Raw genomic sequence first — 16615 nt, 5'->3', positions numbered from 1 at the left:
CAAGCCTGCTGAAACAATGAGGGTTGTGTCAGAAAGGGCATCCGACGTAAAAGCTTGGCCAAAACAAACATGTGAATCAAAGCTCTGGAGGTGGATGACGCTGATTCGCTGTGGCGACCCCTGAAGGGAAAAGAAGAAGAGGAAAAGTAGAAGAATTTGGCCTGCTCTACTTCATCGTTGCAAAGCTTCTGATCTATCCTGCATCATCTGTGATGGAAGGTACTCCATTCAGCTTGACAGAAGCTCTGTCATGAAGACTGGCATTGTCATTGATCTAGATTTCACTCCCTGGAGCTTTCTACTAACTTTGTGACTGCTTTATTTCCTGTATATGATACCTGTCCATTTTAAACACTTTGTTGCAGCGTCAGCGCTATATAACTCAATATGTATTGTGTATTATTGTATTATTGATCTTTGCTTTTAAAGATGAAACGCACCAACAACTGGGTATAACTATACAGAACTATATTTCCATTATTATTAAAGGTTGTTCTCATGTTTGTGTTTTTACTTTCTCTATTTGATTCCATGATTCAGAATATATTTTGCTGTGGCAATCTAGTATTGATGCTGACGCCTAGGACATACAAGAAGAAAATGTGATGGAAAAAAAATGATGGACATGATAATGAGGTTGCATTTGAAGGTAAAATACAGCAAGTGTCAGAAGTGCATGACGCATAATGAAGAGGAAAAAGCAATCACAAGGGACAACATGACAAATGCACCGAGATGAGACAGATTATTTCCAATCGAAACATGATTGTGATTTTTTTATTCCACTCCGTGACCCACATTACACGTTAATAGAAAAGACAGAGTCAAGTCATAACAAGAGAAAGTGTCTTCTGAGGTCTGGCATCCAACTCTTCCCCCAAGTGATTGAGTTTCTTCAGTGCAAAGTTTTGAGCCTCTCCACTGTGACACAGCTGATGGCACAGCTCTTCAATCGGCTTCAGGTCTGGAGTAAGTGCAGGCCAATCCATTTGAGGTTGACGAGTCTGTAACAGTCTCCCTGATGTTGACCTTGTTGAGCTGGAGCATTGATGTCCCCATAGATTAAATTTGGTCCCCGTTGTTCGCGGAGTGGCACAATCACCGCAAGACTAATGTTATTCAGCTAGTATGGTCTTGTCACAAAGTGTAGGGCAGTTCTGTACTGACTTGACACATTGTAACCCTGCCACCACTAAAAGATACTTTGGTGTTAGCAGTGGCTGATGCATCGGGCCCTCCATGACTTCTGCAACATTGTTACCGGCCATCATTTCTGCTCAATGTGAATCGATTTTCATCAGATAACGGCACAGGGGCCCATTAGTTCCTTGTCCAGTATAAATGCTCCCTGGCCCATACAAAACAATGACGGTGGTGTGGTCAGGTACCACTGCTAGTGCTCTAGCACAACGCTGATGTAGCCGGTTTTGTCTGACATAACACGTGGATGATTCTCACCCCCCCTTAACTCATTTGCTGCCGTTCCAAATTTATTCGAGAATTGAGAATATGACAGTGCGGCATTCCCAAATTTGTTCGGGTTTTGTTTTTTTATGCTTGGGTGCCGATAAAGCACTGGCCATGGCCTCTGGCAATGTTTTTTCCCTTCGACAAGGGGATAGCATTTCCCTTTTTTCCATGTTAGCGCTTTGTTCCAGCTTCAGCTGTTGTTAAAGCGCTATATAAATATTGGATTGTGTTGTATTTTGTACAGGCACCCCCATTTCAAGCTCAGATAACTCCAGATCCATATAACTTAGGAATTAACCATTTTTTTCTGATGAAAGAAGATGGTTTGAGGTTTCTTACGCTGCAATGAATGTTTATCGAGACATAAAACTCAATAGTCTATGGAGTTGACTGGCATTTGTAATCTGGTTTCTCGGGGGATTGTTCACAACGAAGCTGTCATCTGCATGGGATGTGGCCAAAGGACGTCCACGTCGACACTTTTGTGCAACTTTTCCAGTCCCTCTGTATCTCCGTGGCAATCTGCTGATGGCACTCAGTGGCCACTTGCGTCTGACAACATCTAGTTTGAAGCATCATAATGGCAAGGTACTGGATTGCTCTCTGTCATCTTGGTTTCAGGATGTCAAAATTTGATCAGCAGGATGAAGATGACCGTTTTAAACACCAGCTCTAATTACATTTATTGGTCTAATTACATTTATTGGTCGATTCAAATACCAAACCCCAGATTGAAGGATGAAACACCTGTTGTGAAAGTTACTATTAAGATCCTTCTTAGAAAACAGCGACTAGGGTAAAATGTACTGAGACATTCAACAGTTGCATTTGAAACCGTATAAAAATCAGTTTCAGCTGGTATAACTATGGAGCAGATCCTCTGTGCACATAACGTAAACCATGTTTTTTTTTTGTTCTTTTGACTTTGAGACGGCGTCGCGAGAGTGGCTGCCTTTCCAGCAGCTCATGTATTTTGTTTTTCTACTTTCTTTTCTCTTATCGCTTTGCTGCTGTGAAATGTAAATTTCTCCAATGCGAGACTAATAAAGGCAAATCCAATCCAATCCATCCTGCGAGGGTTGAGCAAAACTACCCCAATCGCCCCTTTTCGATCATCACCGTCAATACTGGTGACCATTGTGGAGCTCCTCAAGGAATTATTCAATGGTTACTTTCAGTCATTTCATCATGAAAAATTCCAGCAGCCATCGCGACACTTCAACATTGACTGACTATCTGTTTCTTGATTAATCCCTCAAGATCTAATTCAACGTCCTTGACTCTTTCAACAAGAAATTGTCACTCCTTGACTTTCTTCACGAAGAGATAAAAATCAACTTGGAGTTCACACACAAGTTAAAGAGCCTTTAAATATGCCCACGGATGGTCACAGCTGAGTTTAACACAGGAAATAAACATATTAATGTTTCTTGTCTTTCAGTCAACTTTCACAAAATAAGTATACAGCGTCAATCCTGCTGGTTAGTGTGATTTGTGTACATTGTAACCATCACTTAAAAACAAAAGAAAATGGTCAACATCTCAAAAAGAAAGGGAAAAAAACCCAACTCAGTATGGAGAAATGTAATCTTAAACCAGCATGTTTACATGTTTCAGTCAGTATTCTGATAGGGTAATTTTATGTGCACATTCTTAAACATCCGCTGTTACTTTAAATATCTACTTTTTGTATTTCTTAAATTTAATCTGACTGTGACTTCCCACTGTTGGACTATTAAATGATTTCTGATTCTGATTTTAGTAGCTTGTAGCTGATAGGCTCTTTTGAAATGATGTCATCCCCACCACTGTATAACTACTTCAAGGAAGGGAGGAGTGCTCACTCTTGCCCCCGTTACTCTTTGGAGAAACATGCTTTTGCGGCGTCCCAAAGATTAAAGCAACTTTTTGCCTCCTACTTTAGTTCCTGATTGATTTTTCCATTCAAACAAATGATTACTCATCAATCACAAATTTGAACTTATCATATTCCAAACCACAAAATGAGCTTCAACCACAAAAGAGTGATTGCATTGACATTGCCATGGGTGGAAAAAAGAGAAAGAAAATTCATGAGAATTATTCAGACAACTTGAAGATATTATAGCGGTGTTAAAATGAAAACTTGGTGTAATACCCCCCCAAAAAATTCTCATCAATGTGGTTTCACCAGAATTTTGAAAATGACAGGCAACTCGTCCATTTTTGTAATGTTGGGCTGGATGTGTGAGTCACCACACTTTTTCCTGTCTTCCAAATGACAAAATATGCTTGTCCACCATCACTTTTTATAGCCTGAGCGAGTATGTAGCAATATAGGGATTGGTTGAGACATTGATTTATTTGTTCTCTGACACGAGTAGAAGGGCAACACTGAGTACCTCCACTTGTATTGCCTATATGCACACTTTCTATTTTGTGCACACATTGTCGGAGTCCATGCACATTTAATAGTAGCTCAAGGCCATAAAGTCGTTATAAAAAAAAAAGTTGGCCCACAACAGAAATTCTTTGCAGTTCAAAGATTTCCTGCCTTGCTGTATTGTTTTTCGTTCTAATTAAAACCATATAGTCCTAGGGTAATTTATTTGGGTGTATGCCAAAGGAGAATATTGAATATGGCCTTAATGTAGCGCCATGTTCTATGACTTGCATTAAAAAAATATATAATAATAATGATTAAAACTTGGGCAAAATCACCAAATTTCACCATTTGAATAGAATTCAACAAGTGTTCCACAATGTGTTGGGTTAGGGATGGGCATATTAACAGATTGTTAGAAAGACAATTATTTTACATTATGTGCAATAAATTGTCAGATTTTTCACATCACCAAGCTCATAAGGCAACATGTTGTGCGTTCCTTGCAACCTGTACAGGAGCTGTTGGTTTGGTCTGGGCTAATTTGTTGTTAAATGACCGTTATGGCTCACCTGTTTTTTGGGTTTGGTCAATAGCTGAGCCCTGAAACACTGGTGTCATTTTCAGTTGAGAGGAAATGACAAAAAGGACATCCAATGAGATGAATCAAGTTAGGAGGGGTTCCTCTGCTTAATTTGAATTCCATAAAAGCAACATTAATCAGAAGAACGAGTCTCGACCAGTGGGGGGGACAACCACCACAATATTGTGAAGAACATTGTTTTTCATAAACGTCCTCTTCTACTGTATATAAGGACAATGCCAGCAAAAGAAGACGGTTCTTTCACGCAGACCTCCCGCCAAGGCACTACTCTGGGCATCAAAAGTCCGCTCCGGAAGCGGCACGAAAGGATTCAAAAATATTTCAATAAAAGACAAAAGATTATCTTGTCCTAGAAAGTGAAAAATTCTTATCCTGCTATCTTGAGAAAAAAATACAGCAAGGGCGCTACTGATGCTTAAAAATGAGGTATTGGATGAAATTGACAAAATGGATTTCCCAGATCTGGAAATTTTATCACATCTCCACTGATGCGGTGAGAACCGTCAACACGTTACATACACAAATTTCAATGCCAGAGCTTCCCTTGTTGTCATCAAGTTAATAGATGTGGCGAGATTGCATATTGGACAACTCGCTTTGACATTGAGCAGTTCTTCACACGTTGCTGAACCCCTATTAGGTTTATTATTTCAAGAGCCACATCACATTACCAATAAAATAAAAGCTTGTCTTTCCACCCTAATCAGCAAGGCAATAAAATTAGTGTAAAGTGTAGCGTTGCTGTGACCTTACTAACCAAGAATAATTAACTATAGTGCTAACAGTTTCAGCACTCGATGTGTGAATGACTGAAGCAGACGTGCGCTTGTCATCAGTGAGATATTTCACTACTTTTGTTCCGTGTAAATGGGAACTTGCCCTTTGTCAGTGACACATCATCCCAAGCCACTTGCACAAGGTCAAGAAATTTGCTGAAACTGGTTATTATCATCTCCGCTTTCACACATGTTTTATGAATGTTTGTTAGTTCACGACTGATTACAAATACACAGCTCAACTCGGATCTTTTGACAATATTTCCTTGCCCCCTATTCAAATTCATGTCACAAATGTTTCATTGTTTGATGTCTTTGATTTAAATGTGAGTTTTGCAAACTTGTGATAAGAGAGAGGTGGAGGCATCATCCTCAAAACGACTAATCTGGGATTCAGGCTCAATGATCTGCAATTCACACTCGGCAAATGGACATCTTCTTTCAGATATCCTCTCTCCTTGCAGTGGTTGACTTTTTCTCTTTGCGAGACCATTTGCCTCCGTGTCTTCAAGCCCCACATTTTCCATCTGAAATAGAAAAGGACACAGATGCTGTGCAAATAGGGTCATTGGTTGAATTGACTGCAGGGAGGCTGAATGTCCCATCAATCAGATTCCGGTCCCTGGTCTTGTGAAGCTCCTTTCATTCGGATTTGACATTTAAAGTTCTCCGCCCCATTGTTGAATTGCCTGAAACGACTTCATGTCCTCCATATTCTTGATTTTTTTTTTTTTTATTCCAAGATCGTATGTTAAATGAACTTTGTATCGCCTCCAGTAGAGCAAAAGAGAGGACGCCATTTGTTAGGTTTCAGGATTTTGAACAGAAAATTATTTTATGTGACATGTTTGAATAATTTAGTTTAATTAAAACTTGAGCGCTCTCAAGGTAAGTTTGCATTTAAGGACATTTCCGTCGATTCATTTATTGCCACATTCGTAGCTCTAAGACCATCAAATCGAGTTTCAGGAAGATGACCATGGTGATTGTAATTTTAATCAATGATGATGTATGATATTCATTATTTTTCATTAAATCAAGTTTGCAGTTGCACATGATTTGTGGATGGTGCACAATAGTATATAATAGAAATTGCTAACTTCAACAATGCAGTGTTTGCTAACTCAAGCAATATGCGCTTTCATACTTTATATATTTTCCCAGTATTTTATTTTTTTTATATCATTTTAAATAATGTACAGCATACTACATGTTTTTTGTTCTTTTTTTTTGTGAACCGATCCAACAAAGACCGTTTTGGTTCAAATCCAGTTTGTCTCAACTGCTATTAGCAAATGTTACCGCCGACCGCTACTATTGTCATGGCAAACCAGCAAAAGTAATCATCAATCATATTTTTTTAAAATCGCTGCGTACGGTAGCATTGATAAAAGCATAACATGCACATGTGCGGTAAGCTTTCTGCATTTCCGTTTGTGTTACCTTTTTTATCATTTCAAATAATGTATGGTGTACTACAAGTATTATACGGGAATTGTAATCATTTATAAGGGCAACTATTAACCAAGGTTAACAGGTATGTGCTTTTTTTGAAAGAGGCAAGGATTCCACTACTAGAATATTTGCTGTATCAAGCTTGATACAGGCAATGTATGACTCAAATTCCATTTAGTATTTCTTAATGTTGCATAAGAGACTTGTTTTGAGCTGCGCCACCAGAGCATCTAATTTGCAACTAAATGACATTCTGCCATCGTAATAAAAGCCAACTTCATTTGAAAAGCGAAAGCAGAAGCAGCAGTGAAGCAGATAAAATGTCATACATACTTTGACATTAATAAATTTAGCTTGTATAACGAGCAAGGACACTAAATAACACTAACGCCAGCACAAACTTTGTTTGAAGAATCTTTGTTCAATCCGGTCAATAACCGAGACAGACTTTCACACAGATTGCTCAACGCTGCTGTTGCAGTGATGTGACAGCACCACAAATGGCAACAATGATTGATCACTACTGTGGTATTAAAAACATTCAGAATACATGGATTTATAATACAGTACAAGTATGTCACAGCAAAAGAGAATTGTTTGTGTTTTCCTGGTTGATTTTTGTCCGGAAGTAACTCCTCCTCTTCTTCTTTTCCTTTCGGCTGTTCCCTTCAAGGGGTCGCCACAGCAAATCAGTATCCTCCATTTTTAGAGGTTTGATCCGCATGTTTGTTTTGGCCAAGCTTTTACGTCGGATGTCCTTCCTGACACAACCCTCTGTATTTATCCGGGCTTGGGACAGGCACAAGAAGACTTCTGTCCCTTTGTGGCTACAGAACAAGCAACTCGCTCAGTAAAAGGCTCCCAAACACAAAATGGTCATCGGCACAGCAACATTCAAAAAAGCACTGACTGACTTTTTTGATCGCAATTTTTTTGCTGAAGATAAAGGTCCACATTAAGTGGCCAGCTTTTCTTGATTAACTCAAGCTATTTTCACAGCAGAGTCAAATACACATTAAAATGGAAAGTGCCCAACAGGGCTGTCAGAGTCACTGGCCATTCTGGTGGTATGTCTTTCGAAGGGCTGTTATGACAGTGAAATGTTTAATCATTGCATCATATTATCACTTGAACAAACACACACGCACATGCACACCACACACACACATACACTCACGCCCATCCACACACACGCGCACACACATACACTCACGCCCATCCACACACACGCGCACACACACACACACGCACACACACAGACTCACACAAATAAGACTGATTCCTAGTGTAGAAATTACAGTGTACCTACGTGTAAACGGTAGTCACAAAAAGGCTTTCTGAATCTTATTCTGACTGTGAAATTATTGCAAGATGTCGCCGTTATTTATTACATATGAGAATTTAGTACAGATTTAAGAAAGGATTATGACACATTTGATTTTCTTTCGCGGGCCACATAAAATGACACGGTGGATCAGATCTGGCCCTCGGGCCTTGATTTTGACACCGGTGGTGTAAAGCCTCGATCTCACAAGTGCAAGTGATTTTGAAGGTAGTGAATGTTACATTCATTTTAGAGTTCAGGGTTGCAAATATTCGTTGGCCTTTTTTTTTTTTTTTTTTACTGTATTGAAATACTTTTTTTCCCCAAGTACCCCAACGGGCCCTGGAGAAGGACATGAAGTTGAATGCAGTATTAAGAAAAATTGCAGATTCAAATCTCGCATAAAGACATCTCTGCACAGAAATCTGTGTGTGACTGAGGCCTTGTAGCCTTGGGTGACAACAGACAACGAAAATGGGTCGTCACATTCAATACAGAATGAGCTACTGACAACTGCTGGTGACTTAAATAAGTCCACTGACGTGATGGATCTATTCCCAGCCCAATCGATGATGTTTGTGTTTACTAAAATAGACCCCTTTGGTTGTTTTTGCCATTTGTGGTTTTATTTCTGAAAGGATGTGTCCTGTTCCTCTTTTTTGGGAGCATTTGTGTATTTTGTAACTTGCGTTGACGTATTTGAGTTCATCTGTTTGTTGATAAGATCTAGACTGCTGATAAGTCAGGTAGAGCAGTGATATTTCTTACCCCACCAGATAAACCATGAAAGTAAAGAAAGATTTTTGATTATTATTATTTTTAATGATTTGACTGGTTAACTTCTGTTGTTGAAGGATAACATTGCCTCGTAATGTTCTTAAGGTTTTCTTGTTGGACCAACAATCCAAATACTGTAGTCTGTAACTGAAGGAAATTTAGCCTCCGACCGTCAAGGTCGGTAGTAATCACAAATATAAATTGGCAAAAGTACAAAAATGCACCATCAGCCAAGTATATGTAACATGAATGAGACGTTATACATTGTCCAACATCCATTCACATTCAGAATGAAAAGTCTTTCGCAGAAGCACTTGTCATCAGTTTTCCACGTCTTTACAAGCGACTTTGCAAGCTCCTCCATTAACAATTCAACAGAGATTACGGGCCCAACTGGTGTTTTAATCAACTTTTCTTCCCCTGTTGATTGCAATAGACATGTTAAAAACTGTTGATGGAGCATTTTACATTCATGTATTCAAGGAATTGAAATCATTCCAATTATGGTTCAACATAGGGAGCGCCAATTTTGTATTTTTTTCCCCTGCATGAGAAATCATGCATATATTTTCATTTGCCTTTGCATTTCTTCAAAAGCAGATCAGACCAAAAGTAGAAAATGTCCTCATAGAAGTACAGATACTTATGTAAAAAAGACTGCTGAAAATATAAATAGGGATTCCGTTAATCTATTGACCTATACAAAGGTAAAGTTATTTTTGTCATGATTAGAAAGTGTTATGTGCAAGATTTCATTTGCATTTATCTCCATTTGACACGGTGTAAAAACATCGGAATACCTTGGAATTGCCTTGTAAGCGCCGATGGGCATCAGTTTCTCTGAAGAGATAGCAACGATATTCTTCTTCGTCCTTCTCTGACAATCTTGGAACAGTCATCATCGGGGGAATAATCCCAGGCTTCGTCTGAACAATTCAGCAGATATGATAAAACACATAGGACTTATTCTTAAAATTATTGTTCTATAATTTAACCTTCAAAAAAGTGGCGGATGTATACCCGATACATTAAATGCCTTGTACCTTTTTGGAATCCATCAGCCTTCTTTTGACACTTGTAGATGGATGCACACTGCTTACAGATGCCTGATGACATAAACATGAAAGAAAAATGCCTGAGAAGCTAAACATTAGGGTGAAAATACATACAATTGGCTGAATTACCTGTGTTGGGATAGAAAATTGTGTTTTTGAGAAATGGGGGGTGAAAAATATCGACAAATGTGGACCTCGAAATGCAGGGTTATTGTATGTGGTTTGGAAAGTGGAAAGGCAACAACCTAAACATGACCTTTTCCAAATGAGTTCTTTTCGTCACATAGGATGCTCGCCTTTGGCACACCTAAGGGAATATCCATCTTTTTTTTTCTTTTCTCTCTGAGTTTGTGACATCGAGCTCTTAACTCATTCACTGCCATTCACGAATTTATTCGCCAATTGAAAATATGAAGTAGAGCGCCATTACAGAATTTGTTTGGCTTTTGGTTTTTCTTGCTGGCATGGGGTTTTTATCCATGGCAGTGCTTTGTTCCAGCTTCAGCAGTTGTTAAAGCGCTATATCAACCAATATGTATGTACGTATTGCATTGTATTTTGGGCAGCCACCCTCATTTCAAGCTCATATAACTCCAGACCCATATTTAGGAATTATTTATTTTTCTGATGAAAGAAGATAGTCTAAGGTTTCTTACGCAGCATTGAATGTTTATGTAGTCCTAAAACTAAATATTTGGTGGGTCCTGGAGTGACAATGACAAAAACCCTGGCACTGGAGTGGAAACATTTTTGCACATGTCCGGCACTGAATGAGTTAATAGCCGTAGCAAAAGAATTTTGATTGAGGGTAAAAACTACAGCTGTACTTACATATTTGGTTTCACGTCCCAAGGATTTGGTAGAATTGCTCTGGAAACAAAACAAAGAAATAAGACGCTGAAATGAAATTTACAGCACAAGTCTGCTGGGGGATTGGAAAGAATTATATGGAAAAAAAAATAATAATCTATTTCTTACTGTGCACCACTTTGGCAAATTGACAGGAAGTGAAAAGGGCAAGAAAAACGGACAAAAGACAACATGTGTTTGTGCCTCTTAAAAACTTTTGAGTTTTTTTTCCTTCTGGAAAATCTGCAGGGTGAGATTCGATTTGCAGAGAATTCATGTATTCCCAGTGCGCACACATGATGGATAACTACAAGGATTTTTTTTCCCCTTTGATCAATAATGAACAGGTAGATGGCTTCAATCATCATACTAATGATGACACAGGTCAAATTCATTTTTATGTCGTTTCTCTAGGAAACATTTCTTCAACCCGATGAGTTTTTTTCCTGTTGTTTTGATTTGAGAATTTCAGTTGTATCTACCAATATTTTCTAGGAAAAAAAGGAAACTACTACACGTGTACTACTAATGTCCTTCAATGGGAAGTATTTAATAAATGAATACATTAATAACCTTTTTCCAATCAGTCAGTCTATATTTAGAAAAGTCAACAATTTCTGCTATCTTGGCGGTCTTCTGAAGCCAAAGGTGACAATGTGCTCTTCACCCCCTCCTCTTGCGATCCATTTCCAAAAAAGGTGTTGCTGTACTGATATCCAGTGCTTTTTTCTGCTTGTGGCATTTTGAAATGAAAATTGTCATCCTGTCCCATGAAAGGAAGCTGATAAGCACCATGCATGTTCTGATGTGTAATCGATTTAGTGTCAAGATTAGAATCTTTACATTTTTGGGTTCAAAAGTATTTTATGCTGCAACCAAAAGTCAGTGATGATACGGCATGAAAGGACTATTTTATATATGCACATTCTAAAATATTCAATGTTTATTACAAACCACTCATTTATGTGTCTAAGTTTAGTATATGTTGTTATGCTTATGCTTATGCTATATATATATATATATATATATATATATATATATATATGTGTGTGTGTGTGTGTGTGTGTGTGTGTGTGTGTGTGTGTGTGTGTGTGTGTGTGTGTGTGTGTGTGTGTGTGTGTGTGTGGTTTACCTTATAACTTCATGTATTTGTAGTGTACACACTCATATCAGTTTTCAGTCTAATGTTCCACGCCTTAAGTCTCAGCCGATTGGCTTCCTTCATTCACGCTAAGGTATAAATAACATCTGTTGGGGGAACAGCAACCCCCTTCTACACTGGTCCCTTTCTCTCTCAACTGTTGCTCGACGCTCTGGCTCTCTCCCCCTTTCTCTAGCTGCCTGAATAATAAATATTATTTTTTGGATATCACCTTGCTTCCTGCTGATTGAATATTTTGACCAACTCAAATGAGGACTGAACCAGGACAAGAACAACAACTTTAATCCAACAGGCACTTCATGTAATGAAGGATCACAAAGAAACGAAAAAGAAAAAAAAAGGAACTCACTGTACCCGCAAACTGACGTCTGTCATAAACATTTTGCTCTCCGTTTTACTCTAAAAGAGGACAAAAACAAACATTTGTGATGAACAAATCAGCGCAAATGATTAAATCGAACCCACCGGTAGATTGGAATTTGCCAATATTTCATCAATGGTTGCATACAATTCCTGTGACTGCTGCCGGAGCTGAGCGGGCGAGCACATCTGATCATCACACAAAAGGAATAAACTTAGCTTACTGCACCATGACATGACATACGTGGTATTAATGTTCCATGATGGGTGTTGAGATACCTCAGCATGGGTGTCTTCTCCATACCCATCACTAATGATTCCTTTTTTCAAGATGTCCTCCCTCTCCACCTGCTCATCTATTACCTGTGAATGAAAAGCGCATTGGATGGCAACAGACGGTAATCATTCGCCTGTGATTATGCATCAGACTCCCATGTCACTCCTGCACAATTTGCATCCATGCACACCCCTATCGCCTGTGTGACTCGGCTGTATAAGTACACCGCTAAGACATTACAAGGCTGATCAGTCAACAGCATAATGAGGTGCTCTGATACGAAGACATTCTGTGTAAGTACCTGCTGATCCAAGAGAAGGTTGTTTGTAGGGATTGCAGCAAGTGATTTGTAGCTTGACTTAATCTTGTGAGGCTGCGGTATACAGAGTGGGATGAACACGCATGAATATGAATTAATTCACAGGTGAACTTCAGGAACATTCATCAGCTTATCTGACATTGCTCCAGGATACCAATAATAAACCTTTCAGTCATTTGGCCAGACGCCAAATACTGATGTGATTGGCGCTGAATAAATATTATGTGGACTGCCATTAACTGAGAATGCTGGTGGAAATGACAAGCTGAGGACAGAAAGACACTTGGCACTTAATGGACACCAAACATCGAGGGGATGGAAAAAGTCAACACGCTTCTGTTCAAATGCCACGTTTTGTTATGATGGAAAAATCAGGTCCACCTTTTACTGAATCAATGTTATTGGGGGAGAAAGAAAAAAAATACTAACATTTTGTGTTTGCACAAATATGTACAACCTCTTTATTGGTGATGTGACTGTTTGATTAACAGCAATATTGAAGGAGCTGCACAGAACGAGAGAGAGAGAGAGAGAGAGAGAGAGAGAGAGAGAGAGAGAGAGAGAGAGAGAGAGAGAGAGAGAGAGAGAGAGAGAGAGAGAGAGAGAGAGAGACAGAGAGAGACACACACAGAGAGAGACAGACAGAGAGAGAGACAGAGAGAAAGTGAGACACGGACGGGCGGGCGGACGGACGGGCGGGCGGGGGCGGACGGACGGGCGGGCGGGCGGACAGACGGATAGATGGATAGACGGATAGATGGATAGATGGATAGATGGATAGATGAACAAAGACATGGATAGATAGATGAACAAAGACACGTATAGATGAACAAATAAATAAATACATGAATAAATTAATTAAGCAAGCGCTTGAAGGCTTTCAATATATCGGTCAATCGACGTCCTAACCCTCATCTATGGTCACGAGCTATGGGTCGTGACTGAAAGAACGAGATCCTGGATACTAGCGGTCAAAATGGACTTTCTCCGTCGGGTGTATCCCTTAGAGATAAGGCGAGAAGCTCGGTCATCTGGAAGGGGCTCAGTGTCGGGCTGCTTGTCCTCCAAATAAAGAGGAGCCAGATGAGGTGGCTCGGGCATCTGATTAGGATGCCTCCTGAATGCCAGCCTCCCTGGTGAGGTGTTACGGTCATGCCCCACTAGCAGAAGACCCCGGGGACGACCCAGGACACGCTAAAGAGACTATGGCACCCAGCTGGCCTTGGGATTTGCCCAGAAGAGCAGGAAGAAGTGGCTGGGGAGAGGGAAGTCTGGTTTCTTGAAGTTGCTGCCCCCGCAACCTAACCTTGTATACGCGGCACATCATGGATGTATGGATGGATAAATAAAGCGCCCAGAGAATATGAGAACATTATCTCTTCGTACAATGGGTTTAAATGCTTCTCTTTTGTCTTCATTGATGTTTTCCAGCATTCACTAGAATTACTTCTTATGGTTTATCCTCGGATTGTAGACGCAGAATTTGGTCTGTGTTGATTGCCCTGTATTGGGGGTTATTCGACTGGACCCAATGTTTAGACTAACACATGCATGTCTGCATATCAAGTGAGCGAAAGCTGAGTGAAAGAACAGCATGTATCCTGGAGCGTGTTCAAGTGGTGCACGTGACAAACGGAGTGGCTACCTTTCTTTTTTTACTCTCCCTGTCGCTGCAGTCTGATATTCCAATCCCCGGCCTCGGGGAAGGCGTGGTACGCAAGGAGAATGAAGGGGATGGCGTGAGGTCACGAAATAGCATGACGGGAGAAGGTGTTGGCGTGGGAGAGCTGATGGGTGATTGCCACCTGGAAAAAGTGACGGGTGTGCCGCGAGGCGGTAGGTTTTGTGCTTTGGAGAAGCCTTGCGGTGATTTACACCTCCCCGTGGTGAAAGAAGGCAGAGGTGATGTGGCTGTGCTAGCTGAGCAGGAATGTGATTGAGAAGACAAGGGGGTGCTGGGAGAAGGTGATCGCAGTCGCTCGGAGAGCCACCGAAGTTTTGACAGAGAAGAATTTGGGTGCTGGCTTTTCTCTATTGGAGAAGTGGCCGCTTGACGCAAAAGTGTAGGATGAGTTATTTCTTTGTTAAAGTTTGTCTCTCTTTTGCTGCTGATGTACGAGTGAGCAAAACTGGGCTTCGACTCAAGAGGAGGCTGCAGTGTAATTTCTTTGTCGTTCGGTGGAACGCGTTTGAGTTTTGACCTTAGTCCTGGTGATGCATCACTCGCCAGCATGGTGCTCTCCATCGGCGGCGATGAGATAGCCCCCTCCAACTTTGTTCGAATTCTTGAGCGACTCTCCCTTGGGCACCTTTTAACTAGAGCGTGAGGCCTTCTGGGCTCATGAGGCAGCTCAGGTGGGGGTGCTGTAACAGACGGAATAGGCTCCCTGTGAGAAAAAGTTCCACTATCAAAGGATGGAGATGATGGGAGCGGAGAGGACAACTCCAGGGGGATGGGGGCCACGCTGGAAGCTGCTGAGCAGGCGTTGCAGAAGGTGAGGGTCACGGGGTTAACCGGCCAGCAGGGTGTATAAGGTCTCGGGAGAGAAGCGGACAGAACGGGCAGACGGCCTTTCCTCAGGATGGCTGTCAGGAGGGATAGTCTGGTGAGCGGAGGCCGACGTCGAAGAGGAGGAGACTGCGGCCAGATTGAAGAAGCCAGACTGTCACAGGATGAAAAGGAGTCAGGGATGTTAACCAGACTGGAGCCCGGAGCCAGCGTGTGCTTTCTGATCTGAACCACAGCAGGGGAGAAGACGCCGGAGCGAACCGACGAGCAGGGAGAGACGGTGCGACTCAGAGAAGGAGAGGCAACAGAGGAAAGCGGCATGGCGGGCCAGCACTTGTCTCTGTCCCAGCCTTCTGAGAGGATGGACTCCCTGGATGAAGCCGGTGTGGGGAACATGTGTGCCGACCACGCTGGGCTTGTCATACCATCCAACCCGGGCTTATTGGGAGAGAAACCTGAGCTAACCTCAACGCATCCTGAGGAATTGTGACCCCGCTGCTGGGAAAGGCCCTGGTGTTTATTATCACTTGTCTCCATGGAAGCAGCGCCGCTGCTTGTGGGTGTATTTTCAGATTGGCCACCAAAAGACGTGGAGTTGTAGTAGCGGCTCACTTGGACCAATGGAGACTGAAGCTGACAAAAAAAGTGGATTGACATTTTCTTATTTTCGGCTGACAACAACGATTGGCCTTAAATTTGGTTCAAACATGAATGTTATTTACATTTCAGGATTATGAGGTATATACGTAACTCAAATGTCAGTCTACATTTATATATTCTCATTTTTATAAGACATCCTTCAATTGAGGGAGCTCCCTTACCTCATTTGTCTTTATTTCCTTTCCTGTTCCACCATGTAGTGAACTTTGATCAAGATTATCTCCGCTTTTAAAATCACCCCACTCGACATGGTCTTGCCGCTTGTCTTCTCTTAGGAGCCAACAACGCTCTGAAAGGGGAAAGGCAAAGAGAATACGAAGAGAGTGAAACATGAGATAAGTACGATAAGCCTGGGGTGAATTTCAGCAATGCGTTTGAGCTTGAGGGAGTGTGCTCGGTGTCAACGCACCACATGTCCCACACGTGTAATTCACACGGATGCACACATGGTGCCAGGACGTCCTCATGGTACATAAATTAGAGGTTTGCGTCAGTCGTTTTGAAGTACTTATTCACATCAAGACCATCTCCATGTGTGTCATGTAAATGATGTATATACACTTTCATCGATACTGTGATGGCAACCACATAGATTAAAAATGAATGCATAAACAGCATCCAAAAGATGAAGGGAGAGAAGTCAAAAATAAAAGGGC

The 16615-nt window shown here is 41.0% G+C and overlaps 1 protein-coding gene across 1 annotated transcript; it reads right to left on the bottom strand.

Annotated features, from left to right (window-relative positions):
* Window positions 1-2822: 2822 nt before the first annotated feature.
* mlip (muscular LMNA-interacting protein) lies at window positions 2823-16245 on the bottom strand. Its single transcript, XM_089012218.1, is given in 11 exon segments — window positions 2823-5739; window positions 9569-9694; window positions 9812-9874; window positions 10655-10693; window positions 12189-12233; window positions 12300-12383; window positions 12474-12557; window positions 12773-12844; window positions 14436-15932; window positions 16121-16164; window positions 16167-16245. Coding segments are annotated over 11 exon segments (2304 nt in total). The 5' UTR covers window positions 16210-16245; the 3' UTR covers window positions 2823-5532.
* Window positions 16246-16615: the final 370 nt, after the last annotated feature.

The sequence above is a fragment of the Hippocampus bargibanti genome, linkage group LG13, assembly GCF_051943395.1.
Source record: "Hippocampus bargibanti isolate YZ-2025 linkage group LG13, ASM5194339v1, whole genome shotgun sequence".
Classification (NCBI taxonomy): Eukaryota; Metazoa; Chordata; class Actinopteri; order Syngnathiformes; family Syngnathidae; genus Hippocampus; species Hippocampus bargibanti.
Note: the sequence above shows the minus strand (reverse complement) of the source record. Positions and strands in the feature narration are given on the sequence as shown.